The following is a 27,425-nucleotide window of genomic DNA, read 5'->3' on the forward strand; positions in this document are numbered from 1 at the left end:
TGGTATGAACTATCTGGTGTGCCACTAGTTGCGATGAATGAGTGAATCCTTTCCCACACACAGAGCAGGTGAATGGCCTCTCCTCAGTGTGAACTACCTGGTGTGCCACTAGGTGAGATGACTGAGTGAATCCCTTCCCACACTCAGAGCAGGTGAACGGCCTTTCCCTGGTGTGAACTACCTGGTGTGCCACTAGGTGCGCAGACTGAGTGAATCCTTTTCCACACACAGAGCAGGTGAATGGCCTCTCCTCAGTGTGAACTACCTGGTGTGCCACTAGGTGGGATGAATGAGTGAATCCCCTCCCACACTTAGAGCAGGTAAACGGCCTCTCCTCTGTGTGAATGACCTGGTGTGCCACTAGGTGGGATGACTGAGTGAATCCTTTCCCACACACAGAGCAGGTGAATGGTCTCTCGCTGGTGTGAACTACCTGGTGTGCCACTAGGTGGGATGACTGAGTGAATCCTTTCCCACACACAGAGCAGGTGAATGGCCTCTCCCTGGTGTGAACTACCTGGTGTGCCACTAGGTGCACAGACTGAGTGAATCCCCTACCACACTCAGAGCAGGTGAATGGCCTCTCCTCTGTGTGAATGACCTGGTGTGCCACTAGGTGGGATGACTGAGTGAATCCTTTCCCACACACAGAGCAGGGGAATGACCTCTCCCTGGTGTGAGTGACTTGGTGTGACACTAGATGCAATGGCTTACTGAATCCCTTCCCACACTCAGAGCAGGAGAACAGCTTCTCTCCGGTGTGAACTACCTGGTGTGCCACTAGGTGGGATGACTGAGTAAATCCTTTCCCACACTCAGAGCAGGTGAAGGACCTCTCCCTGCTGTGAGCGGCCTGGTGTGCCACTAGATGCAATGGCTTACTGAATCCTTTCCCACACACAGAGCAGGTGAGCGGCCTCTCCCTGGTGTGAGTGATCTGGTGTGCCACTAGGTGTGAGGAATGAGTGAATCCCTTCCCACACACAGGGCAAATGAATGGCCTCTCCCCAGTGTGAATGCGTCGATGAGTTTCCAGTGCAGATGGGGTTTGGAATCCTTTCCCACAGTCCCTACATTTCCACAGTTTCTCCATGGTGCGCGTGCCCTTGTGTATCTCCACGTCCGATGATCAATTGGTGCCTCGTCCACACGCGGAACACATGTGTGGTGTCTCCCCTTTGTGAATGGTGTGATGCTTTCTCAGTCTGTGTAACTGGTTAAAGCTCTTTCCACATTCAGTGCACTGGAAACACTCTCACTCCAGTGTGTGTGTCTCAGTGCTTTTCCAATCACACCAATGTTTGAAACATTTTGAAGCAGACAGAACAGACATATATTTCTCCTTCTAGATTCAAAGGCCAATGATATTCAGATCCTGCTGAATCGAGTGATTCTGTCGGATGTTAATGTTAATTTTGGGTTTGAGAATTTCTAGCAAAGACGGGTTCCAGAATCCCTTCCCACAGTCACTACTTTTCCATGGTTTCTCCTTGGTGTGGGTGTCTTTGTGTCTCTCTATGTTTGACAATCAGTTGAAGCCTCATCCATGCACAGAACACATGAAGAGTCACTCCCTGCTGTGAATGGTAATGTTTTTTCAGTCTGTGTAACTAGTTGAAGCTCTTTCCACAGTCGGTGCACTGGAATACTTTCAATCAGCTGTGTGTGTCTCGGTGCTTCTCCAGTCACACTGATGTTTAGAATCTTTACCCACAGACAGAACAGACAAATGTTTCTCCACATTCAAAGGCCAATTATGTTCAGGTCCTGATGAATTGAATGACTCTGTGAGATCTTGATGTGATTTTTGGTTTCAGATTTCTGTCTACAAATCCTCCCCCTCTAATATCCTGTAAAAGGAGTTTACAAAAGTCATCACTGTCAGTACAAGACAAAAATTCATAACAGACAATTCTAGTTGCTATGAAACATTCTTTCCTCGCCTGTTACCCAAAATCTGTAAATCTCCGTCCCACACATTCTCCCTCCATTCTCACTCTGCGATGCCTAATATACACCCTCCCCATTCTCCTGAAGGTGCAAATTCATCTTAATTGACAGATCCGTGTTCAGCACTGTCAGTCCAGCACACAGAGCTGTGAGCCATATACATGGACACATTACTGAAATACAAACATGTGTAATGTAATATATATTGTATGATTAGAGTTATGGGTGGATGCAAGAAAGAACTGTAATTAGGAGTGAGTGATCATGACCTGGAATTGAGTTCATCTGAGGATGGTGGAACTGGAGATGATCTCTGATTTCAGAATGAAATTTCATGGACACTTGACGGAAATGTACTTGCAGGGGGATGGGGATATAGAGGGGGAATGGGACTGACTGAATTCGTTGACGGAGAGTCGAGATGGACTCAAGTTGCCGAACGGACTCCTCCTGTGCTGTAATGACTCTGTGACAGGAAATATACAACATAGCTACAGTACGAGATTGCATGGTTAGAAAAAATAATAAATGTACTTTATTATAGAACCATAAATATTATATCTGATGAGTACCATCTAACAACACTAGACACATCTCTGTCCTATATTAATTTACAGTCCCCTTAAATGTCAGTCATCTCCTGGGGAAACCACCCCTTTAATTGTGAACATTAGGAAAGAGACCATCCTTTTAGCCAGACAAATAAATGTGTCAAGCTGAGGGAGCAAAGGATGTCAATGTCTTTAAAAGAGAGAGAGACCTGGGCCAACCTTTCCAGAGTCTACAGCCTCCCTGGATTCACTTCCTTTTCCTTCAGTTCATGCAAGTCAACAATTTGCCCCCAGAATGAGAAAAGAAATGGAAAGGGGGGGAAAAGAAAGTGTTTTACTCACAGATGTTGGACACAGGGGGAAGTTTTAGTCTGCGAGAAGCTCAATCTTCATTCACACAAAGCCCGCGCTTTGATTGGCTGGAGGACAAGAGTCCTTCCGGTCCTCCAACTCTTCACATTGATCATCCCCTCAGCATGACGGGAAGAGGCGGGTCTTCCCCCCCCTCCCCCCCGCCCCCCGCACATACGCAGCTTCCCCCTCTCCCGAGTTCTCCGAGCGGCTTCTCGCTCTGGCCGGAGCCGTCAGCCGGTTGCCTGGAAACCTTGGCTCGAGGAGGTGGAGGGGTAGGGGGAACAATGGGTGGGGGCGGGGCTCCCGTGTCCGCGCGCCTGGCCTGCAGGCTGGGACCCGAGGACGTCACCGCGGAGCAGGATGATGCCTATTGGCTGATTCAGGCAGGGTTCCATTGTGAACGTCACAATGCGGAAGTTGGACATTGAGCTTCAGACTAAAACTTCCTCCTGTGTCCAACATCTGTGAGTAAAACACTTTCTTTTCTCCCCCTTTCCATTTCTTTTCTCATTCTGGGGGCAAATTGTTGACTTAGAGGAACTGAAGGGAAAGGAAGTGAATCCAGAGAGGGTGCAGACTCTGGAAAGGTTGGCCCAGGTCTCTCTCTCTTAAAGACATTGACATCTTTTGCTCCCTCAGCTTGACACATTTATTTGTCTGTCTAAAAGGATGGTCTCTTTCGTAATGTTCACAATTGAAGGAGTGGTTTCCCCAGGAGATGGCTGACATTTAGAGGGACAGTAAATTAATATAGGACAGAGATATTTCTAGTTTTGTTATATGGTACATATTTAATATAAATTATTTATGGTTCTGTAATAAAATGCATTTATTATTATTTCCAGTCTTGTAATATAGTACTGTAGCTGCCTTATATCTTTCCAATCACACAGTCATAATGCCACAGAAGGAGACCTTTCAGCAACTCGAGTCCATGCTGACTCTCTGTAGAGCAATCAAGTCAGTCCCATTTCCCCTCGATATCCCTATTCCCCTGCAAGTTTATTTCCTTCAAGTGTTCATCCAACTTCATTTCAAAATCATTGAACATTTCTGCATCCCTCGAGGAAGCGAGTTGCAGGTCAAATCAATCCTTCAAATGAATTTAATTCATCCTGTCCAATTTCATGTGGAAACTATCGATCATCTCTGCTTCCTCTACCCTCCTACATAGTGAGTTGCCAAACGTCTCTGTATCTGGGACAAGAAGCAGTGAGCTTGGATCTCTTGATGAACATGAATCGGCACCTTCAAGAGAATTGGGAGGGTGTATATGAGGTACAGCAGAGTGAGAATAGAGGGAGAGTGTGTAGGACGGAGATTTACAGCTTTTTGGGAATGAGAGAGGAAAAAATGTCCCATAGAAAATAGAATTGACAGTTCTGAATTTCTATCCTGTGCTGACCACAATGACTTTTGTAAACTCCTTTTACAGGATATTAGAAGAGAGGACTTGCAGACAGAAATCTCAAACCAAACATCACATCAAGATCTGATCCAGCAACTCATTTCTCTGAAGTCTGAATATCACCTGCATTTGAATCCAGGAGGAGAAATGTTTGTCTGCTCTGTCTGCCTCAATAGTTTCAAACATCAGTGCGACTGGAAAAGCACCAAGACACACACACCCTAGTGAGAATGTTCCAATACACTGACTGTGGAAAGAGCTTTAACCAGTTGCACCACCTGTTTATACTACTCACAGTGGGGAGAGACCGTATGCATGTTCAGTGTGGATGAAGCTTCAACTGACCCTCGAAACTGGAGAGCCACAAGCACACCCGCACCATGGAGAAACCGTGGAAATGTGGGGACTGTGGGAAGGGTTTCAAAGCGCCATCTGAGCTGGAGATTCATCGACGCAGTCACACCGGGGAAAGGCCATTCAATTGCTCCGTGTGTGGGAAGGGATTCAGTCATTTATTCGCCTTGCAAAGACACCAAGGAGTTCATACTGGGGAGAGGCCATTCAGCTGCTCTGACTGTGGGAAAGGATTCAGTCATTCATCTGCCCTGCTGAGACACCAGCGAGTTCATGCTGGGGAGAGGCCGTTCACCTGCACGAAGTGTGGGAAGGGATTCACTCAGTCATCCCACCTGCAGACACACCAGCGAATTCACACTGGGGAGAGGCCTTTTACCTGCTCTGAGTGTGGGAAGGGATTCAGTGATTCATCCACACTGCGGACACACCAGCGAGTTCACACTGGGGAGAGGCCATTCATCTGCTCGGAGTGTGGGAAGGGATTCACTATGTCAAGCTACTTGCTGAGACACCAGCGAGTTCACACTGGGGAGAGGCCATTTGCCTGCTCTGTGTGTGGGAAAGGATTCACTCTGTTATCCAACCTGCAGGCACACCAACGAGTTCACACTGGGGAGAGGCCGTTTATCTGCCCGGTGTGTGGGAAAGGATTCACTCAGATATTCAACCTGCAGACACACCAGCGAGTTCACACTGGTGAGAGACCATTCAACTGCTCTGAGTGTGGGAAGGGATTCAGTGATTCATCCAACCTGCGGAGACACCAACGAGTTCACACCGGGAGAAGGCCATTCACCTGCTCCATATGTGGGAAAGGATTCACTCTGTTATTCAACCTGCAGAAGCACCAGCGAGTTCACAAGTGATTGCAGGAGTTGGTTTCTGCTGTTATTGCTGCTGTTAATCACATCCAGGACTGAACTATGTTCATTCTGGCAGGTGGTGAAGTGGGAGAGTCGGAGGGTTTCTTTCTGCTGGACTGGCCAGTCTCACGACTTTGCTTCCAGTGGGCTGATGCTCTTTGAGCCTGGGAGTGCACATTTCCACTGAAATGATCCACAAAAGCTGATGAAGGACATTTATTTTATCCTGTATAGTAAATAGTGTTTTTCCTACCACTACAGGTAGCTCTAAAATAAACACATTTGTCTCTGTTCCTTTGAGTATACATCACAGGGCCAGGCTAGTTGGCTCAATTGTCAGTATATATGCTCCACATGAGCCTCCACCCACCTCTCCTCATCTACCCTCATCAGCATATTCTTCTATTCCTTTCTCCCTAATGTATGTCTCAATATATCAATTGTGGTAGGGAAGGGGCAAGCTGGGTTGATGGTGGAGTGAGCCCCAGGGTCCAGTGCCCCTGTGTCCAGGTTACAGAGGAGCCAAAGAGAAACCAATTGGGCCCAGAACATTGTGCACATCCTTTTACTCTGGTTGTCTTTGATCCTCAAGTAATTTTCTGCTTTTTTTAACCATGTTTAATTTCATTAATAAACTTTTATCAGTAAAATTATTTGATTTTTCTGGACTTTTCATGATTAGATTGCTGCACTTTAGGGAAAGTGGGTGAGAGGGGTTGGCAGGGTCTTTAACAGAAAGTGAGCCCCTCTAAGGTAATTGGCAAAGGAGCCAGTGGGGGGGATGAGATTTTATTTTTGACACTGATGTTAGAAAATGGAGTTCAGGAAGTCAATTAACCCTTTATCCTCTTTTTCCAAACTCTGGATTGATTCACAGTGGCAACACTTATTGGTTACAGTGGTTAGATTTTATTCAGTATAAATAAGACTTGACACATGCTCATGTCTGAGCAGTAGTATCAAAGTGCAGCAGCATGACCATCACACTCTGGGTAGAAGCACCATCTCCACGTAAATGCTCCCTGGTCTGCCCCAGATGCCATGGCACCAGTCAATGCAATATGTAAAACCTCTACAAATCTATGTGCTCGGGGAATCCCTTCTGATACTTTTTTACATCACAAAGTCTTTGGAGACTGTTTTAAGCCAATCATTGCTGAGCTAACATTTGAACGGACCAATTACAAAACCTGTCATTGAACCATCTGTACCTGCCCAAGCCACGTCAAACTCTCGACCAATTGGCTTCCCACACTCCATCCCTGATACAGGAAGTCAGCATTCCCATGCCAAGCAGTGAAAACATGGTGGCTTTGACACCCAGGTGTTGTCTAGGATTCAAGGCACTTTTGTTTTCTCTGTCCTCTGGTTGCTGTTCATCTCCCTTTTCACAGAATCAATCAGTGCAGAAGAGACCATTTGGCCCATTGAGTCTGCACCGACACGTGAGAAACACCTGACCTACCTACCTAACCCCATTTACCAGCACTAGGCCCGTAGCCTTGAATGTTATGACGTGCCAAGTGCTCATCCAGGTACTTTTTACAGGATGTGAGGCAACCAGCCTCCACCACCCTCCCAGGCAGCGCATTCCAGACCGTCACCACCCTCTGGGTTAAAAAAGTTTTTCCTCACATCCCCCATAAACCTCCTGCCCCTCACCTAGAACTTATGCTCCCTCGTGACTGATCCTTCAACTCAGGGGAACAGCTGCTCCCTATCCACCTTGTCCATGCCCCTCATAATCTTGTCCACCTTGATCAGGTCGCCCCTCAGTCTTCTCTGCTCCAACGAAAACAACCCAAGTCTATCCAACCTCTCTTCATAACTTAAATGTTTCATCACAGGTGACATAGCAATTCATCTGTTCTCAGTTCTGCCAGATTTCTGCTGAAGTTTGGCCTCTTTTACATCTTTCGGATCAATAAAACATTTGGTCAATAAAGACCCAAACCACAATTTCCCATTCTGTCACCTGTCAACCATCCTCACCCAGAGAGTAATCACAACAGGAATAAAAACAGGAGAAGTGAAACAATCAAATTTAAAATAATTGCACAGCCAGTCAGAGTTATTAATTAAATGTTCCACTAATTAGCAAAAAAACCCGAAGTAGGAGGTCCCCCAGGATTCTTACAGTCCACACCTTGAAGGGGAGGAGAACGCTCTCTCCGACCCCTCATTCAATTTCACTCCGTTATTTTCCAGTTCTGTTCTGGCCCCACCTGGGGTAACATTTACTCGATCTTTTCTCCTGAAGGAGCGCTGTGAGTTCTAGGTTACTTGTACATCAGGACATAGGCTTCAAGCAGCAGATCAAGCCTGGATGTAAAAGATTCTCCAGCTCTCTCCTTACCCCAGTCCAACTTGTGGAGAGTTGTCACTCTATTATTTCTTCCAAGCTCTTCATTGTCCCAATCCACAATTTTTTTTATCCCTGTCAGTTTAGTTTTATTCACTTTTCAACCATGACTGGTGTCTTTAATTCTATCCTGACTGTTTTAAAGTTAGTTTCTCTCTGGAGCGTGTGTCAGTGCCCTGATCACATCAAAATGTTGTCTCATTCCTCTGGCCACATTAGCCATTCCATGTCATACTGTTTGTCATGTCACGGTGTATGTTTGGGACTCTTCCATGTATTTCACCATGAATTTCTTTCTATTAGTTGTTTAACATCTAACATTACATTTTTTGACTTTCATGTTATCTTATCTGAAGTTCATGGGGGCTGTGGGGGGGCCAGTGTGTGTGTGTGTGTGTGTGTTTGTTTGTGTCTGTGTGGAGGGGAGGGCGGGTGCGGCGGGTGTTTGGGTGTTGGGGTGGGTCTGCCTCAAGAGCTTTGCTGATCTCGCTCTGTGCAGTCCCAATATTTCAGGTAGTGGCCAGGATTTCAACTGTGGTTTTCTTCTAAAAAAGTGTTCAGAGGCAAATGATATAAACATTTCCGAGAGAAAGCTATCGACTTATTCATCTTGTGTGCACTTCCCTGAATTTCACTAGAATCTACATGGATACCAGATTGATCTATTCCATTCAACTACACCCAAGGTGAGTTATTCCAATTCCTTCACTGCCCAGTAGAATTGTAAACATTCCCATTTTATTCCAGGCATGAACATATCTTGTTTCTTTCTTCTGGCTGGGACTGTTCTCCTTGGAGCAAAGGAGGTTGAGGGGAGATTTGATAGAGGTGGACAAGATTATGATAGGTTTACATCAGCTGGGCAAAGAAAAGCTGTTCCCGCCAAGGACGAGGGGACACAGGTTGAAGGTTTTAAGTGAGAGATGTGGGGGGACGTGAGGAAGAAGTTTATTTTACACAGCAAGTGAGAATGATCTGGAACTCGCTGCCCATGAGGTGGTGCAATCAGGGATGATGAACGATTTCAAAAGAAAATTGGATGGTCACTTGAAGGCAATAAACTTGCAGGGATACGGGGATATAGAGGGGGAATGGGACTGACTGGATTGCTCCACAGAGAGTCAGCATGGACTCGAGCTACCAAATGGACCCTTTTGAAGGTAACTTTGTAACATTTAACCCATGGTGCAGCTGTTCAACAAAACTAACAACTTCTTAAACAAATATTTGTGACTCAGCCAATGGAAAAAGTGTTCCTCATTTCCCCGCAACAAATTGAGCCACTCAGCTTGGAGCCACTTCTAAAGCTACTTTACAGTATCTGGAACTGAAAGCCAGGCAATTGAAGACTGTTCATCGTTAAGCTTACATACAGTACAATTTGGTAATATAAGCCTTATTAATTACACAAACATGTCATCGGGGTGAAGTCTAACAGTTAACACTGATGAAGAGGCTGACTCCAGTTATTTTGCAGGGAATCTCCACTCTTTTTAGTGACTTCAATGTGTTGACATCACCAAACCAAGACAAGGAGAACTTTCACACTCCTTAACCTTGTATCAATCCTCAGTACAAGGTGAATCTAGGTAACATGTTCACCAATCTAATCCACATACTAATGAGGTGCAGCCACTATCTAACACAGCACAGTTGAATGAGTCTGTGACTAACATTCTCATCACTGGACCAAAGCTCCTTGTGATTAGTACAATTCCTTCAGGGTGATCATCATCATCATCTTCAGCCTCAGAATTCTCTGTATCATGTGTCACTTCGAAGACCTTGATTTTGGGCAGTTCATCACACAATGATATTTTGAGTGAGACCTCAAACACCTGTTAACTGTTCCATGGTCATTCCTGGGGTTCATTCATCTATTAGTGCTGTTCCAATTCTGTCTTCTGTTGTGATATCCAGATCTGCTACAGATGCTTTCACCCTCATTCGAAACCTGTCAAAGTCCAACTATGCTTCATAGGCATCCACTAGAACATCTTTCTTGTAAATCTCATCAATGAACCCAAATAGAAGATCCAAACCTTCGTCAGTATCCAACTGACCAGCATCCAGCTCACTAAATACTTTGCTTCTGATTTTACTTTTGTTGGTAACTGATGATGCCAAGACCTTGTTTCCTCCTTGGTAGGGACGTAACCCATGTCCACATATCCACTTCATTCTTCCACTAGTCGTGTAGCTCAGACTCCGAGAACATCGGCGGGTAATCAGACCCTGACAATTCCCACTTGCTTTCAGCCATTTCTCACAAAAGCTACTCAGATTATAAGTTTCTGCCTGAAATTTTATTTTCCTTTAGTTTCCAACCTTCACCGTTAGACAAGCATTCTCTGTTACCATGTTATAATCCTGACAGCCTGATGGTGAAGGAGGAAACTGGAGGCAGTCTTTACTTGGTGTAGATTTATTCACTGAGTGAAACATTACAAGTAGAAACCTTCTGACTCGGCTCCACTCCATGTCAGTAAGGGTCTCTTTGTATGTGCTCAAGTAACTATCCAATCCATGACACCCACCTGTATATACTTAACCTCAATTGATACAATTAACACCCACAGTCAGGGCATCTAAAACGACTCTAATCCATGTGAACTATCTGGAGTTTCTGCAGCTCGGATGAACATGTTAATCCCTTCCCACACTCAGAGCAGGTGTACGGTCTCTCCCCAGTGTGAACTCGCTGGTGTATCAGCAGATGGGATGACCGAGTGAATCCCTTCCCACGCACAGAGCAGGTGAACGGCCTCTCCCTGGTGTGAACTGTCCAGTGCCTCAGCAGGTGGGATGACCAAGTGAATCCCTTCCCACGCACAGAGCAGGTGAACGGCCTCTCCCTGGTGTGAACTGTCCAGTGCCTCAGCAGTTGGGATGACCAAGTGAATCCCTTCCCACACTCAGGGCAGGTGCACGGTCTCTCCCCAGTGTGAACTCACTGGTGTCTCTGCAGGTGAGATGAATCCGTGGGGTTGGAGTCATGGGTGGGGGAGTGGGTGATGGTGGGATGCTGGTGACCATGAGAGCAGGTTGGATGGAGGTTTGGGTTTCAATATGAGAGGTGGTAGGAGGAGGGGTCTTGAGACAATAATAGTGGGAGGGTCAGGTTTAAAGTAAACTAGAACTTACAACTTATCTTGTTTAGTCACAACATCATCATCTCTCTGCTGGCCGACTCACTCACTTGCAGTCCCACTCGAATCACTCAAACTCACCCTGGAGATTCCTGGGATCAGTTTCCCACAGGCTGTCCGAGAAATACAGGGCAAAATAAGGAACAATCCCTTAAAATACAGGACAATTAATTGCCCTGAAATTGTCTCCTTAAATGTCAGCCATCTCCTGGGAAAACCACCCCTTTAATTGTGAACATTAGGAAAGAGACCATCATTTTAGACAGACAAATAAATGTGTCAAGCTGAGGGAGCAAAGGATGTCAATGTCTTTAAGAGGGAAAGAGAGAGAGAGACCTGGGCCAACCTTTCCAGAGTCTGCACCCTCCCTGGATTCACTTCCTTTCCCTTCAGTTCCTGCAAGTTAACAATTTGCCCCCAGAATGAGAAAAGAAATGGAAAGGGGGAAACATTGATTTCCTCACAGATGTTGCCCAGAGGAGGAAGTTTTAGTCTGAAGCTCATTGTCCAACTTCCCCATTGTGAAGTCCACAATGGAACCCTTCCTGAACCAGCCAATTGGAATCACTCTGCTGCGCCTCCTATTCACCATGGATGACCAATCCCTCTACATCTCTATCCCCCACCGGGATGGTCTGAAGGCTCTCCACTTCTTCCTCGAACAGAGGCCCGAACAATCCCCATCCACCACTACTCTCCTCTGTCTGGCTGAACTTGTTCTTTCACTGAACAATTTCTCCTTAAACTCCTGTCACTTCCTCCAAATAAAAGGTGTGCCTATGGGTACCCGCATAGGCCCCAATTATGCCTCTCTCTTTATGGGGTATGTGGAACATTCCATGTTCCAGTCCTACTACGGCCCCCTCCCACAACTCTTTCTCTGGTACATTGATGACTGCTTTGGTGCTGCTTCGAGCTCTCATCTGGACCTGGAAAAATTTATTAATTTTGCTTCCAATTTCCATCATTTTCACGTGGTCCACCACTGACAATTCCCTTCCCTTCCTTGACCTCTTTGTCTCAATCTCTGGTGATAGACTGTCCACCAATATCCATTACAAGCCTACCGACTCCCACAGCTACCTCGACTACAGCTCCTCACACCCCGCTTCCTGTAAGGATTCCATCCCATTCTCTCAGTTCCTTCACCTCCGTCGCATCTGTTCTGATGACGCTACCTTCAAAAACAGTTCCTCTGACATGTCCTCCTTCTTCCTTAACTGAGGTTTTCCACCCACGGTTGTTGACAGGGGCATCTCCCGTGCATCCGCCCTCACACCTTCCTCTCCCTCCCAGAACCATGATAGGGTCCCCCTTGTCCTCATTTATCACCCCACCAGCCTCCGAATTCAAAGGATCATCCTCCGCCATTTCCGCCAACTCCAGCATGATGCCACCACCAAACACATCTTCCCTTCACTCCCCCCGGTGGCATTCAGCAGGGATCATTCCCTCTGGGACACTCTGGTCCACTACTCCATCACCCCCTACACCTCAAACCCCATCCATGACACCTTCCCATGCAACCGCAGAAGGTGCAACACCTGCCCCTTTAGGTCCCCTCTCCTCACCGTCAGAGGGCCCAAACACTCCTTTCAAATGAAGCAGCATTTAACTTGCACTTCTCTCAATTTAGTTTACTGCATTCGCTGCTCCCAATGCAGTTTCCTCTCCATTGGAGAGACGAAACGCAGACTGGGTGACCACTTTGAGGAACACCTTCGGTCTGTCCACAAGCATGACCCAGACCTCCCTGTTGCTTGCCATTTTAACACCCCACCCTGCTCTCATGCCCATATGTCCATCCTTGGCCTGCTTCATTGTTCCAGAGAAGCTCAACGCAAACTGGAGGAACAGCACCTCGTCTTCCAACTAGGCACTTTACAGCCTTCTGGACTGAATATTGAATTCAACAATTTTAGATCATGAGCTCTCTCCTCCATCCCCACCCCCTTCCTGATCCCCCCTTTTCCCAATAATTTAGATATATTTTCCTTTTCCCACCTATTTCCATTATCTTTAAATGTATTTCCATCCATTGTTTTATCTCTACCTTTTAGCCTTTTTCAATTTCTTCACCCCACCCACCCCCACCAGGGCTATCTGTACCTTGCTTGTCCTGCTTTCTACCCTTAATTAGCACATTCCTTAGATAATATCACTACCTTCAACACCTCTTTGCCCTTTTGTCTGTGACATCTTTTGGTTATCTCCACCTATCACTGGCCCTCTATCCAGCTCTAAAACAAAAACAGAAATACCTGGAAAAACTCAGCAGGTCTGACAGCATCGGCGGAGAAGAGCAAAGTTGACGTTTCGAGTCCTCATGACCCTTCAAAAGAACTAAGTAGAAATAGGAAAGGGTTGAAATATAAGCTGGTTTAAGGGGGTGGGGGTGGCGGTGGTGGAAGAACCGGGGGCTGTTGTTGGGACAAGCAAGCAGTGATAGGAGGAGATAACCAAAAGATGTCACAGACAAAAGAACAAAGAGGTGTTGAAGGTGGTGATATTATCTAAAAGAATGTGCTAATTAAGAGTGGAGAGCAGGACAAGCAAGGTAGCTCTTGTTGGGGTGGGGTGAAATAAACGATGGGTGGAATACATTTAAAAATAATGGAAATAGGTGGGAAGAGAAAAATCTATATAAATTATTGGAAAAAACAAAAGGGAGGGGGATGAAACGGAAAGGGGGTGGAGATGGAGGAGGGAGTTCATGATCTAAAGTTGTTGAACTCAATATTCAGTCTGGAAGGCTGTAAAGTGCCTAGTTGGAAGATGAGGTGCTGTTCCTCCAGTTTGCGTTGAGCTTAAATTACACACCCCCTTTAAGGCAACAATCAAAATTAGATGTTGAATTTAAAAAATAAGTCAGCAAATTACCACAGTACCCACTTGACAGAGGAATTCCAAAAGCTTGTCTTCAACTTTAGTTTCTGGACACAGTGGACTTATGCACAAATGGGTGGAAGCTTCCCGAAGGCTGTTTCACACACTCCTGTTGGATCTTACATGGACCCCCCCAACGTAGCCTTTCATTCGCCTTTATATATGTTTCTCTCTCTTTAATATGTAACTTCCATTGTTCCATAGGTCTTTGGATCTTTACCTTTCCCATACAATAACAATTTTTCATGTTGCCAATATTATCAGTAACCTTTGGGAAAAATGAACACAATGATTAGCCTTGCTCATCTGGCTAGTTGTAAAAATCCTAATATCCCTTTGAAATCCAAACAACCGCTTCACTTCATTAGAAATGCAAATTCCCGTCACACCTTACATGCTAGAACGCCATTGATGTTTACTCATTAGCATTTCAAGTACATTTCTACACCTAACTTCTTTTAATAATTTCAAGCTTGCAGTTTCCCTGACTCCAAATGTAGTTAAATCACACAGAGAGAACCTTCTATGCTCACTCATAAACCGACTTGACAATAAACCGGAATAATATTATAAAAATTATTACACTTCTGTAATGGGGGAAACTTTAGATATATTATTGATAGTTTTGTCATAGAGTTCATTTGTTATCCTTCTAGTCTTGGAGGACAGTACTGTAGCTACTTAATATATTTCCAGTGATGGAGTAATTCTGACACAGAAGGAGTCCATTTGACAACTCGAGTCCATACCAAATCTCTGCAGACCGATCCAGTCAATCCCATTCCCTTCTATATCCCCGTTCCCCTGCATGTTCATTTGCTTCAAGTGTCAATTCAATTTCATTTAGAAATTATTGATCGTCTCTGGAACCACCACCCTCATAGGCAGTGGGTTCCAGGACATCACCACTGGCTGTTGAAATGAAGTTAATCCCCACAGCACCATGTATCTCTAATCATGTAATAGAGCACTGTGTATTAGACACATTTTTAGTGCAGTAATGTTGGATGTATCTTGGGTGCAGCAGAGTGAGAATGGAGTGAGAGTGTGTGGGATGGAGATTTACTGCTTTTGGGGAAAGAGAGAGGAAAGAATGTTCCACAAAAATTAGAATTGTCTGTTCTGAATTTCTATCCCATACTGACAATAATGGCTTTTGTAAACTCCTTTAGCAGGATAATAGAAGGGGAGGATTTGCAGACAGCAATCTCACACCAAACATCATGGCAAGATCTGACAGACTCACTCGACTCATCGGGACCTGAATATGATCAGCCTTTGTATCTGGAAGGAGAAATGTTTGTCTGTTCTGTCTGCTTCAAAAGGTTTTAAATATCATTGTGACTGGAAAATCACTGAGACACACACACCCGAGTGAGAGACTGACTGTGGGAACAACTTTAACCAGTTACGCAGCTTGAGAAAAACATCACCATTCACAGCGGGAAGAGACTGTACACGTGTTCTGTGTGAGCACGAGGCTTCAACTGATCGTAGAAGCTGGAGAGACACAAGGACACCCACAACATGGAGAAACCATGGAAATGTAGGGACTGTGGGAAGGGATTCAAATACCCATCTGCGTTAGAAATTCATTGGCGCAGTCACACTGGGGAGAGGCCGTTCAACTGCTCTGAGTGTGGGAAAGGATTCAGTCAGTTATTCAGCCTGCAATCACACCAGCGAGTTCACACTGGGGAGAGACCGTTCACCTGCCCTGAGTGTGGGAAGGGATTCAGTCAGCTATTCAGCCAGCAATCACACCAGCAAGTTCACACTGGAGAGAGACCGTTCACCTGTTCTGAATGTGGAAAGGGATTCAGTAATTCATCCCACCTGCAGAGACACCAGCGAGTTCACTCTGGGGAAAGGCCATTCACCTGCTCGGAGTGTGGGAAGGGATTCACTCGGGCACCCTACCTACTGACACACCAGTGAATTCACACCGGGGACCGGCTCGTCTGTTCTGAATGCTGGAAGAGATTCACTTGGTCTTACGAACTGCTGATACACCAGCGGTTTCACACCGGGGAGAGGCCATTCACCTGCTCTGACTGTGGGAAGGGATTCACCCAGTCATCCCATCTGCAGACACACCAGCGAGTTCACACTGAGGAGAGGCCATTCACCTGCTCTGAGTGTGGGAAGGGATTCAGTGATCTATCTACTCTGCTGAGACACCAGCAAATTCACACCATGGAGAGGCCGTTCACCTGCTCTGAGTGTGGAAGGGATTCACCTGTTCATCCAAGCTGCTGACACACCATGACAGTCACACCGATTAGAGACCTTTTATCTGCTCCGACTGTGGCTGTTGATTGTGTGAACTGAGGTTAAGTATATACGGGTGGACATCACGTATTGGATCGTAACTTGAGCACATAGAGTGGAGTCAAGTCAGGAGGTATATGCCTGTAAGTTTCACTCGGTGAATAAATCTTTACCAAGTAAAGATTGGCTCCAGTTCCTTGCTTCGCCACCAGGCTGTCAACATTATAACATGGTAACAGAGAATGCTTGTCTAATGGTGAATGTTGGTAACTAGAGGAAAATAAAATATTAAACAGAGGCTTACAACCCGAGTAGCTTTTGTGAGAAATGGCTGAAAGCAAGTGTAAATTGTCAGGGTCTGATTACCCGCTGATGTTCTCAGAGTCTGAGCCACACGACTGGTGGAAGAATGAAGTGAATGTGTAGATACGGGTTACTTCCCTACCAAGGAGGAAACAAGGTTTGGTCTTGGCATTGTCACTTCCCAACAAAAGTAAATTCAGAAGCAAAGTATTCAGTGAGCTGGATGCCCGACAGTTGGATACTGATGAAGGTTTGGATCTTCTATTCGGGTTCACTGATGAGATTTAGAAGAGAGATGATCTGTTGGATGCCTATGATGCATAGTTGGACTTTGACAGGTTTTGAATGAGGGTGAAAGCATCTTTAGCAGATCTGGATATCACAACAAAAGACAGGATTGGAACAGCACTAATAGGTGAATGACCAGGGAATAATTGACAGGTGTTTCATGTCTGACTCAAAATATCATTATATGATGAATTGCCCAAAGTGGAAAATGAGGGTTTTCGAAGTGACATATAATGCAGAGAATTCTGAGGCTGAAGATGATGATCACTCTGTAGGAATTGTACCAGTCATAAGGAGATTTGATCCAGTGATGATTGTGTTAGTCACAGGCTCATTCAACTGTGTTGTGTTAGATAGCGGCTGCATCTCGACAGTATGCGGATCATATTGGTGAAAATGTTATCCAGATTCATCTCATGGTGAGAATCAACACAAGGTTAAAGGGTGTGAAAGTTCTACTTGTTTAGGTTTGGTGATGTCAACACATTGAAGTCACTAAAAAGAGTGGGGACTTTTGCAAAATAGCTGGAGTCAACCACTTTATCAGGGTTGGTGTAGTCTCTAGTGAGGTACCCTTACTGTTGAGTAAACTTTCCATGAAAATGGCACAAATGCAACTGGATATGGAGCAAGATAAGGCAATTGTTTTTGGAAAGTCAGTTGATCTGCAGATTACTTAGTCAGGGCATTATCATCTATCCTTAACAATACCTGATGTTTCTAATCAGAGTGTTTAAGAATTAATAGTATCAATGATAAGAATCAGAGTAAACAAAAAACAAATTATTTTAAAGCTAAACAGACAATTTGTTCACCCTTCCTGTCAAAGATTCAAAATCCTGCTCAGTAATGCGGGGGTGGTTGATGAAGAGTATACGCGTATCATAGAGGAGATAAGTTCAAAGTGTGAAATGTGTAAAAAGTATGTGAGGACGCTGTCACATCCGATTGTAAACCTTCCCTTGGCACGTGACATTAACCAGGTGGTTGCAGACATGGTAACCAATTTAGTCTTTCTCCAAGAATACATGGCAAGGACAAAAGGGAGATTATAGACCAAGTCATGGAGAAATGGATAGGCACTGAACCTGGGGCACCAGCTAAGTTTCTGACTGATAATGGAGGGGAAATTTGCTAATGATGAGTTTAGAGATGTGTGTGAAAACATGAACATTATGGTCATGAACCAGCAATGGACTCCGTGAAAGGAATCACGCGCTGATCGATGAAATGCTGCAGAAAATCTTAGCTGATCAGCCAAACTGCAAGTTGACAACTGCATTGACATGTAAAGAATTCATTTCAGATGGTTGGAGGGTATAGTCCCTAATAAATGGCCTATAAGAGAAATACCAAATTAGCCTCTGTGCTGGGCGATAGCCCTCTTGCTTTAGAAGGGACTACAATTAGTTCCATCTTTTGTCATCAATTTTCAGATTGTTTCATGAAAAGAAGTGCTCGAACTAAGAAATTACTGGGGATCCGAGAAGAGGGATGTCTTACAATGTAATAATGCTTTGTATAAAGTAAGGAAAATTGTATTTTTGCCTCTTGGATTTGTTTTGAAATATTGTTTGTGCCGATTGTTACATTCCCTGTCAGGACCGTTAACATTTAAAGAGAAGTTCGAACACCCAGTGATAACTGAAAGAATTACACCACAAGATTCCACATTTTCAAACAAAAACAAACTTTACTGTATAGAAAAACAAAAGAATATTAAAAACCAGCATTATGAACTGAACACTATAGTTTATGCTATGAACCTAGTTCTACGTTTTAACTTCTCCCCACGAGTTCCCTTATACTTAATGATATCTTGAAGGTTCATTCACTTCTGTTTCTGGGAACATCCCAAAGGCTTGTTAAAGGTGTGCCCATTCAGATCCAGTTTTATTTCATTCCTTTCCAGTAATGTCAACAGCTTCTTCATTCTGGACTTTCATCTTTATTCGAGCTTTTGAATCTTCCATGTCGCTCACAAAACCTACTTCATTCCGATCATGTTGGGGTTTTAAATGTATTTTTTTGTGAACTGTCCATTTGCCTGAACTTTTCTTTTATTCATTCACAGGATGTGGGCTTCACTGGCTGGGCCAGCATTTATTGCCCATCCCAACCTGCTGCTCCTATATCTTGTTCTGCCTCAGTACTGGCAGTCACATGTAATTCAGTGTTAGGGGGTCATTAACCCTTCAGGGTTACTTTGAGGTCTTAGTTCCTCCTGTGGTGGACTTTTATCTTAAAATGCTTCAGGCACTTTTCCTGACTCTACACTGTCCAGTACTTGGGTGGGTACATCAATATCTTTATTTACATAAGTTTGTTGCTTAACTGGGTCACCAACAGGCAACGGCTTTTTACTCTCAGAAACATCTTCTGAACTGTGAACACAGTCACAGAAAGTGGAAAAACAATATCACCCGCTCAATCATTCCAAAATATAAAATCTATATCTGTAATCAGAAATTTAGAAACAACACCAACAATAACAGACCCTTTTACTAAAGCATAGTTTAAATTCTCCCTACACAATGGGATAGTCACACACTCCCTGTCAATACCCCGTACCAATACATTTTTATTCAGTGAGCTGTTTGAAGAAAAGTCTAAATATTTAGCACTGAGCTAAACCAGTATCTCACAGGATAACAATCTTTCAGGCTCTTTCTGGGAGTGACTTCCCCTTCAAATAGAAATCCTTCATAATCTCTCATGTCTCTACACCCATGGTAAATACATTAGAAGGTACTGATTTCTCACAAGCTTCCCTCTTTGGTACAACATTCTCTGGAGAAACACCAGCCACTTTCAACAATGCCACTGGTTTAGTTTTTAATTTCCAGTAAGCTGTATTTAAATGTTCAACTCTGTGACAGTGAAAACATGTTGGTCTTTCTGACTCAGTAATATGTTCTACACTAGATTTTTTTACCACCCTGGGGAGAATCTTTTTTCATTCCTACTGTCCTTACCACAAGTTCTGTTCATTCTCATACAACTCACCTTTTCAACCTGTGGTTTTTTGCCAGCCAGGCATCTGTGGGTTAAATCATAGCCATCAGCTAAAACAGCAGCTTCCCTTATATTAAAAACCTTACGGGTTCTGCAGATATGCCCTGATAGCTCATGAAGTGTGGTTTTTAAATTCTTCCATGAATACGATTTCTCTCACATTGTCAAAATTCTGTTCCATTTTCTTTGCTCGAAACCACCTGTCAGGAAGAAGCCTTCTGTCCCTCTCACTTCGCCAAGTGTCAGAATGAACATGGTTCAGTCCTGTATGTGATTAACAGCAGCAATAACAGCAGAGTCTAACCCCTGGAATCACTTGTGAATTCGTTGGTGTCTGAGCAAGCTGGATAACCAAGTGAATCCCTTCCCACACTCATTGCAGGTGTATGGTCTCTCCCCGGTGAGAACTCGCTGGTGCTTCCCCAGGGTGGATAATTCACTAAATTCCTTCCCACGCAAAGAGCAGCTGAATGGCCTCTCCCCACTGTGAACTCGCTGGTGTGTTTGCAGGCTGCATAACTAAGTGAATCCCTTCCCACACTGACTGCAGGTGAACGGCTTCTCCCCAGTGTGAACTCACTCATGTTTCCTCGTGTCTGTGCAAGGTGAATGAATCGCTGAAACCCTTCCCACACGCGGAACAGGTAAATGGCCTCTCTCCAGTGTGATTTCGCTGGTGTGTCTGCAGGTTGCCTGAATGAATGAACCCCTTCCCACACTCAGAGCAGGGGAACAGCCTCTCCCCAGTGTGAACTCACTGGTATGTGTGCAGTGTGGATGAATTACTGAATCCCTTCTCACATGCTGAGCAGGTGAATGGCCTCTCTCCAGTGTGACTATGTCGATGAATCTCCAGCGCAGATGGAGATTTGAATCCATTCCCACAGTCCCCACATTTCCATGGTTTCTCCATGATGTGGGTGTCCTTCTGACTCACTGGGTTCGGTGATCAGTTGAAGCCTTGTCTTCATACAGAACACAGATCCCTGTTGGGAATGATGCAATGTTTTCTCAGCCTGTATAACTGATTAAAGCGCTTACCAGAGTCAGTGCACTGGAAACACTCTCACTCGGGTTTGTGTGTGTCCCAGTGCTTTTCCAGTCACATTGATGTTCATAATCATTTGATGCAGGCAGAACAAACATGTCTCCCTTTAGATTTAAAGGCCGATAACACTCATGTCCCAATGAATTAAGTGGTTCTGTCAGATCTTGATGTGATGTTTGGTTTTCTGTCTGAAAATCCTCGTCTTCTAATATCCTGCAAAAGATGTTTACAAAAGTCATCACTGTCAGTACAGGATAGAAATGCAGAACAGACATTTCTATTTTCTATGGAACATTCTTTCCTCTCTCGTTCCCCAAAAGGTGTAAATCTCCATCCCACACACTCCCCCTCCTTTCTCATTCTGCTGTACCGAATATACACCCTCCAAATTCCCCTGAAGGTGCTGATTCATGCTGATAAACCACTTCCTGTCCAGGATATAAAGACCTGAAAATCTTGATGCAGGCTGTAAACTGAATAAATACATATACATAGTGATTCTGGACTAAAAATGTGTTTAATACACAGTGCTGTATTACTTGATCAGAGATTCATGAACGATGTCAGTAAGGACTCTATTAAGGTAGTGAGCAGCCATGAAAACAAGCTGGCTGCCGAAGAGGATGGTGGAATTGGAGATGTTCGATGATTTCAAAAGGAAATTGGATGGGCAAGTGAAGGAAGTAAAATTGCAAGGTCACGGGGATATAAAACAGGAATGGGAGTGCTCAACAGAGAGTACTCAAGTTGCTGAATTGATTCCTTCTGTGCTATAATGACTGTATGGCTGGAGATGAATAATGTAGCCACAGTACGATATCACAAGACTAGAAATAATAATAAATACCCTTCATTACAGAGCCATAAATAAGATATCTAATATGTAACACATTACAACACTGGACATATCTCTGTCCTATATTAATTTACTGTCCTCTTAAACCACCCCTTTAATTGTGAACATTAGGAAAGAGACCATCCTTCTAGCCAGACAAATAAATGAGTTACAAAATCAAAAAATGCTGGAAAAGCTCAGCAAGTCTAACAGCATCTGTGGAGAGAAAGATAGAGTTAACATTTTGAGTCCGTATGACTCTTCTTCAGAGCTAAAGAGAAGTAAAAATGTGGTGAAATTTATGCTGTTTAAGGGGGATGGAACAGGTGAAGCTGGATAGAAGGCCAGTGACAGGTGGAGGCAAAGGAGAGATTGACAGAGATATCATGGTCAAAAGGACAAAGGGGTGTTAATGGTGGTGGTACTGGCTAAAGGAGGTGCTGATGGTGACATTAAGGATAGAAAGCAGAATGAGATAACAGCCAGACAAGGGTAAGCACTCTGTAAAGAACAGCATGAGCAAGTGACAGATTGACGGGGTTGAGGGGGGGTGCGGGGGGCGGGATTGGTGGCAGCTGGGGACGTTGGTGGGACAAAAGATTGAAAATAGGATAAGATGGGGATAAAACAATGAATAGAGATTAAAATTCTCTAGTGACTTCAAAGTGTTGACGTCACCAAACCCAAACAAGTAGAACTTTCATACTCCTTAACCTTGCGTTGATCCCCACTATGAGGTGAACCTCAGTAACATTTTCAACAATCTGATCCACATACTGTCAAGGTGCAGCCACTGTCTAACACAGTACAGTTGAATGAGTCTGTGATGAACACAATCACCACTGGATCAAATCTCCTTGAGACTAGTACAATTCCTTCAGAATGATCATCATCATCATCTTTAGCCTCAGATTTCTCTGTATCATGTGTCACTTCGAAGACCCTCATTTTCCACTTTGGGCAGTACATCACATAATGATATTTTGAGTCAGACCTGAAACACCTGTTAATTGTTCCCTGGTCATTCCTGGGGTTCATTCACCTATTAGTGCTGTTCCAATCCTGTCTTCTGTTGTGATATCCAGATCCGCTAAAGATGATTTCGCCCTCATTCAAAACCTGTCAAAATCCAACTATGCATCATAGGCATCCAATAGATCATCTCTCTTCTAAATCTCATCAGTGAACCCGAATAGAAGATCCAAACCTTCATCAGTATCCAACTGTCGGGCATCCAGCTCACTAAATTCTTTGCTTCTGAATTTACTTTTGTTGGGAAGTGACAATGCCAAGACCAGACCTTGTTTCCTCCTTGGTAGGGACGTAACCCATGTCCACATATCCACTTCATTCTTCCACTGGTCATGTGGCTCAGACTCTGAGAACATCAGCGGGTAATCAGACCCTGACAATTTCCACTTGCTTTCAACCATTTCTCACAAAAGCTACTCATGTTGTAAGCCTCTGTTTAATATTTTATTTTCCTCTAGTTACAAGTATTCTCTGTTACCATGTTATAATGTTGACAGCCTGATGGCGAAGGAAGAAACTGGAGCCAATCTTTACTTAGTATAGATTTATTCACCGAGTGAAACATTACAGGTATATACCTCCTGACTTGACTCCACTCTATGTCAGTAAGGGTCTCCGTATATGTGCTCAAGTAACGATCCAATACGTGATGTCCACCTGTATATACTTAACCTCAGTTCACACAATCAACAGCCACAGTCAGAGCATCTAAAAGGTCTCTAATCGGTGTGACTGTCATGGTGTGTCAGCAGCTCGGATGAAAAGGTGAATCCCTTCCCACACTCAGAACAGGTGAACAGCCTTTCCCTGGTGTGAACTCGCTGGTGTCTCAGTAGCGTGGTTCGATCACTGAATCCCTTCCCACACTCAGAGCAGGTGAATGGCTTCTCCCTGGTGTGAACTCGCTGGTGTGTCAGCAGATGGGAAGACCAGGTGAATTCCTTCCCACAATCAGAACAGGTGAATGGCCTCTCCCGAGTGTGAACTCGTTGGTGTGTCAGCAGATCGGATGATCGAGTGAATCCCTTCCCACACTCAGAGCAGTTGAACGGCCTCTCCCCGGTGTGAACTCGCTGGTGTGTCTGCAGCGTGGATGACTGAGTGAAGCCCTTCCCACACACGGAACAGATGAACGGCCTCTCCCCAGTGAGAACGCGCTGGTGTGCCAGCAGGTCGCATGACCGAGTGAATCTCTTTCCACATTCAGAACAGATGAGCCATTCCCCGGTGTGAACGCGCTGGTGTGTTAGCAGGTAGGATGACCGAGCAAATCCCTTCCCACACTCAGAGCAAGTGAATGGCCTCTCCCCGCAGTGAACTCGCTTGTGCATCAGCAAGGAGGATGAATCACTAAATCCCTTCCAACACTCCAAGCAGGTGAACAGCCACTCCCCAGAGTGAACTCGCTGGTGTCTCCGCACGTGGGATGAATTACTGAATCCCTTCCCACATTCAGAACATGTGAACTCGCTGGTGTGATTGCAGGCTGAACAGCTGACTGAATCCCTTCCCACACTCAGGGCAGGTGAATGGCCTCTCCCCAGTGTGAATTCGCTGGTGTGACTGCAGGTTGGGTAACTGAGTGAATGCCTCCCCACATTCAGAGCAGGTGAATGGCCTCACCCCGGTGTCACTGTGCCGATGAGTTTCCAACACAGATGGATATTTGAATCCCTTCCCACAGTCCCTACATTTCCATGGTTTCTCCATGATGTGCGTGTCCTTGTGTCTCTCCAGGTTCTAGGATCAGTTAAAACCTTGTGCTCACACAGAACATGTGTACAGTCTCTCCCCGCTGTGAATGGTGATGTTTTTCTCAAGCTGCGTAACTGGTTAAAGTTGTTCCCACAGTCAGTCTCTCACTCAGGTGTGTGTGTCTCAGTGATTTTCCAGTTACTATGATATTTAAAACCTTTTGAAGCAGACAGAACAGACATACATTTCTCCTTCCAGATTCAAAGGCTGATCATATTCAGGTCCTGATGAGTCGAGTGAGTCTGTCAGATGTTGACATGATGTTTGGTTTGAGATTGCTGTCTGCAAATCCTCCCCTTCTAATATCCTGCTAAAGGAATTTACAAAAGTCATTATGGTCAGTACGGGATAGAAATTCAGAACAGACAATTCTAATTTTTGTGGAACATTCTTTCCTCTCTCATTCCCCAAAAGCCGTAAATCTCCATCCCATCCACTGACTCCATTCTCACTCTGCTGCACCCAAGATACACCCAACATTACTGCACTAAAAATGTGTCTAAAACATAGTGCTCTATTACATGATTAGAGATACATGGTGCTGTGGGGATTAACTTTATTTCAACAGCCAGTGGTGATGTCCTGGAACCCACTGCCTATGAGAGTGGTGGTTCCAGAGACGATCAATGATTTCTAAATGAAATTGAATTGACACTTGAAGCAAATGAACATGCAGGGGAACGGGGATATAGAAGGGAATGGGATTGACTGGATCGGTCTGCAGAGAGTTGGTATGAACTCGAGTTGTCAAATGGACTCCTTCTGTGTCAGAATTACTCCATCATTGGAAATGTATTAAGTAGCTACAGTACTGTCCTCCAAGACTAGAAGGATAACAAATGAACTTTATGACAAAACTATCAATAATATATCTAAAGTTTCCCCCGCTACAGAAGTGTAATAATTTTTATAATATTATTCTGGTTTATTGTCAAGTCGGTTTATGAGTGTGAGTGTGGATGGTTCTCTCTGTGTGATTTAACTACATTTGGAGTCAGGGAAACTGCAAGCTTGAAATTATCAAAAGAAGTTAGGTGTAGAAATGTACTTGAAATGCTAATGAGTAAACATCATTGGGGTCCTAGCATGTAAGGTGTGAAGGGAATTTGCATTTCTAATGAAGTGAAGCGGTTGTTTGGATTTCAAAGGGATGTTAGGATTTTTACAACTAGCCTAGTGAGCATTGTGTTCATTTTCCCAAAGGTTACTGATAATATTGGCAACGTGAAAGATTGTTATGGTATGGGAAAGATAAAGTTCCAAAGACCTATGGAACAATGGAAGTTACATATTAAAGAGAGAGAAACATATATAAAGGAGAATGAAAGTCTATGTTGGGGGGGTCCATGTAAGATCTAACAGGAGTGTGTGAAACAGCCTTCAGGAAGCTTCCACCCATTTGTGCATAAGTCCACTGTGTCCAGAAACTAAAGTTGAAGACAAGCTTTTGGAATTCCTCTGTCAAATGGGTACTGTGGTAATTTGATGATTTATTTTTTAAATTTAAAATCTATTTTGGATTGTTGCCTTAAAGGGGCTGTGTAATTTAGAGTTTGGTCAATTAGGAATTTGAGGATTTGTCATAGTATTAAGTAATTGTAATCTTATGTATGTGCATGAAATATTTCCTTTTGTTAATAAATATTTTAATTTCATGTTTAAAATCTCTAAAGGTCTTAGTGGACTCCTTGTTTCTGAATTCAGTGCACACATCTTCTTGTAATAAATATAAATTGCAAAACTGTTGTGATAGCATGGCCAAGTTTCCCTTGTGGATTTGGTCCACCTGGCACACATCATCTCCCACATCATAACACTCCAATCACAACATTAGACATATCTTTGTCCTCTCAGACTGTATTGTCCAGGGGGCAGAACAATAATGAAATAAAATAAGGGACACTTCAGCCGTGGGGGAGGCATGGGTAGGGGGGTGAGATGCTTGTGACCGTGAAGCAGGTTGGGGGTGTTTGGGTTTCAATATGAGAGGAGCTGGGGAGGAGCTGTCTAGTGACAATAATAGTGGGAGTGGCGGGGTTTAAAATAACTAAAACTTACAACATGTTTAGTCACAACATCATCATCTCTCTGCTGGCCAACTCACTCAGTTGCTGTCCCACTCGAATGACTCAAATTCACCCTGGAGACTCCGGGATCAGTTTCCCGAGGGCTGTCCTAAAAATATGGGCAAAAATACAAATTAAGGAAGAATCCCTTAAAATACGGGACAGTTAAACACCCTGAAATTGACACCTTAAATGTCAGCCATCTCCTGGAGAAACCACCCCTTTAATTGTGAACATTAGGAAAGAGATCATCCTTTTAGCCAGACAAATAAATGTGTCAAGCTGAGGGAGCAAAGGATGTCAATGTCTTTAAGAGAGAGAGAGAGACCTGTGCCAACCTTTCCAGAGTCTGCACCCTCCCTGGATTCACTTCCTTTCCCTTCAGTTCCTGCAAGTCAACAATTTGCCCCCAGAATGAGAAAAGAAATGGAAAGGGGGAGAAAAGAAAGTGTTTTATCACAGATGTTGGACACAGGAGGAAGTTTTAGTCTGTGTGAAGCTCAATCTTCATTCACACCAAACCCGTGCTCTGATTGGCTGGAGGACCAGAGTCCTTCCGGCCCTCCAACTCTTCCCATTGGTCAACCCTTCAGCATGAAGGGAAGGGGCGGTCTCTCCCCCGCACCAGTGCAAGTAGGGGGTTCCCGAGTTTTCTGAGCGGATCTCGCTCTGGCCGGTGCCGTCAGCCGGTTGCCTGGAAACCTTAACAAAAAATAATAATACCTGGAAAAACTCAGCAGGTCCGCAGTATCGGCGGAGAAGAACACAGTTGACATTTCGAGTCCTCATGACCCTTCAACAGAACTAAGTAGAAATAGGAAAGGGGTGAAATATAAGCTGGGTTGGGGTGGTGGGGAGGGGGGGGTAGAGAGTAGGGGGTTGGGGTTTGTTGGGACAAGCAGCCAATGATAGGAGGAGATAACCAAAAGGTG

At 44.4% G+C, this 27,425-nt stretch overlaps 2 protein-coding genes across 2 annotated transcripts in view; both read left to right on the forward strand.

The window, feature by feature from the left end:
• Positions 1 to 27,425, forward strand: part of LOC121273703 (zinc finger protein 229-like) — a 1,112,939-nt gene that overhangs the window by 835,000 nt on the left and 250,514 nt on the right. The window lies entirely within an intron of this gene.
• LOC121273702 (zinc finger protein 239-like) lies at positions 3,108 to 6,136 on the forward strand. The gene is made up of 2 exons (XM_041180862.1): positions 3,108 to 3,319; positions 4,291 to 6,136. The coding sequence occupies exon 2, from the start codon at positions 4,644 to 4,646 to the stop codon at positions 5,484 to 5,486; it is 843 nt and encodes a 280-aa protein (XP_041036796.1). The 5' UTR covers positions 3,108 to 3,319; positions 4,291 to 4,643; the 3' UTR covers positions 5,487 to 6,136.

This window comes from Carcharodon carcharias (genome assembly GCF_017639515.1).
Source record: "Carcharodon carcharias isolate sCarCar2 chromosome 27 unlocalized genomic scaffold, sCarCar2.pri SUPER_27_unloc_1, whole genome shotgun sequence".
Lineage (NCBI taxonomy): Eukaryota > Metazoa > Chordata > Chondrichthyes > Lamniformes > Lamnidae > Carcharodon > Carcharodon carcharias.

Coding starts and splice junctions, on each gene's coding strand:
- LOC121273702 (XM_041180862.1), top strand. CDS start 4,644: ATGGAGAAACCGTGGAAATGTGGGGACTGTGGGAAGGGTTTCAAAGCG.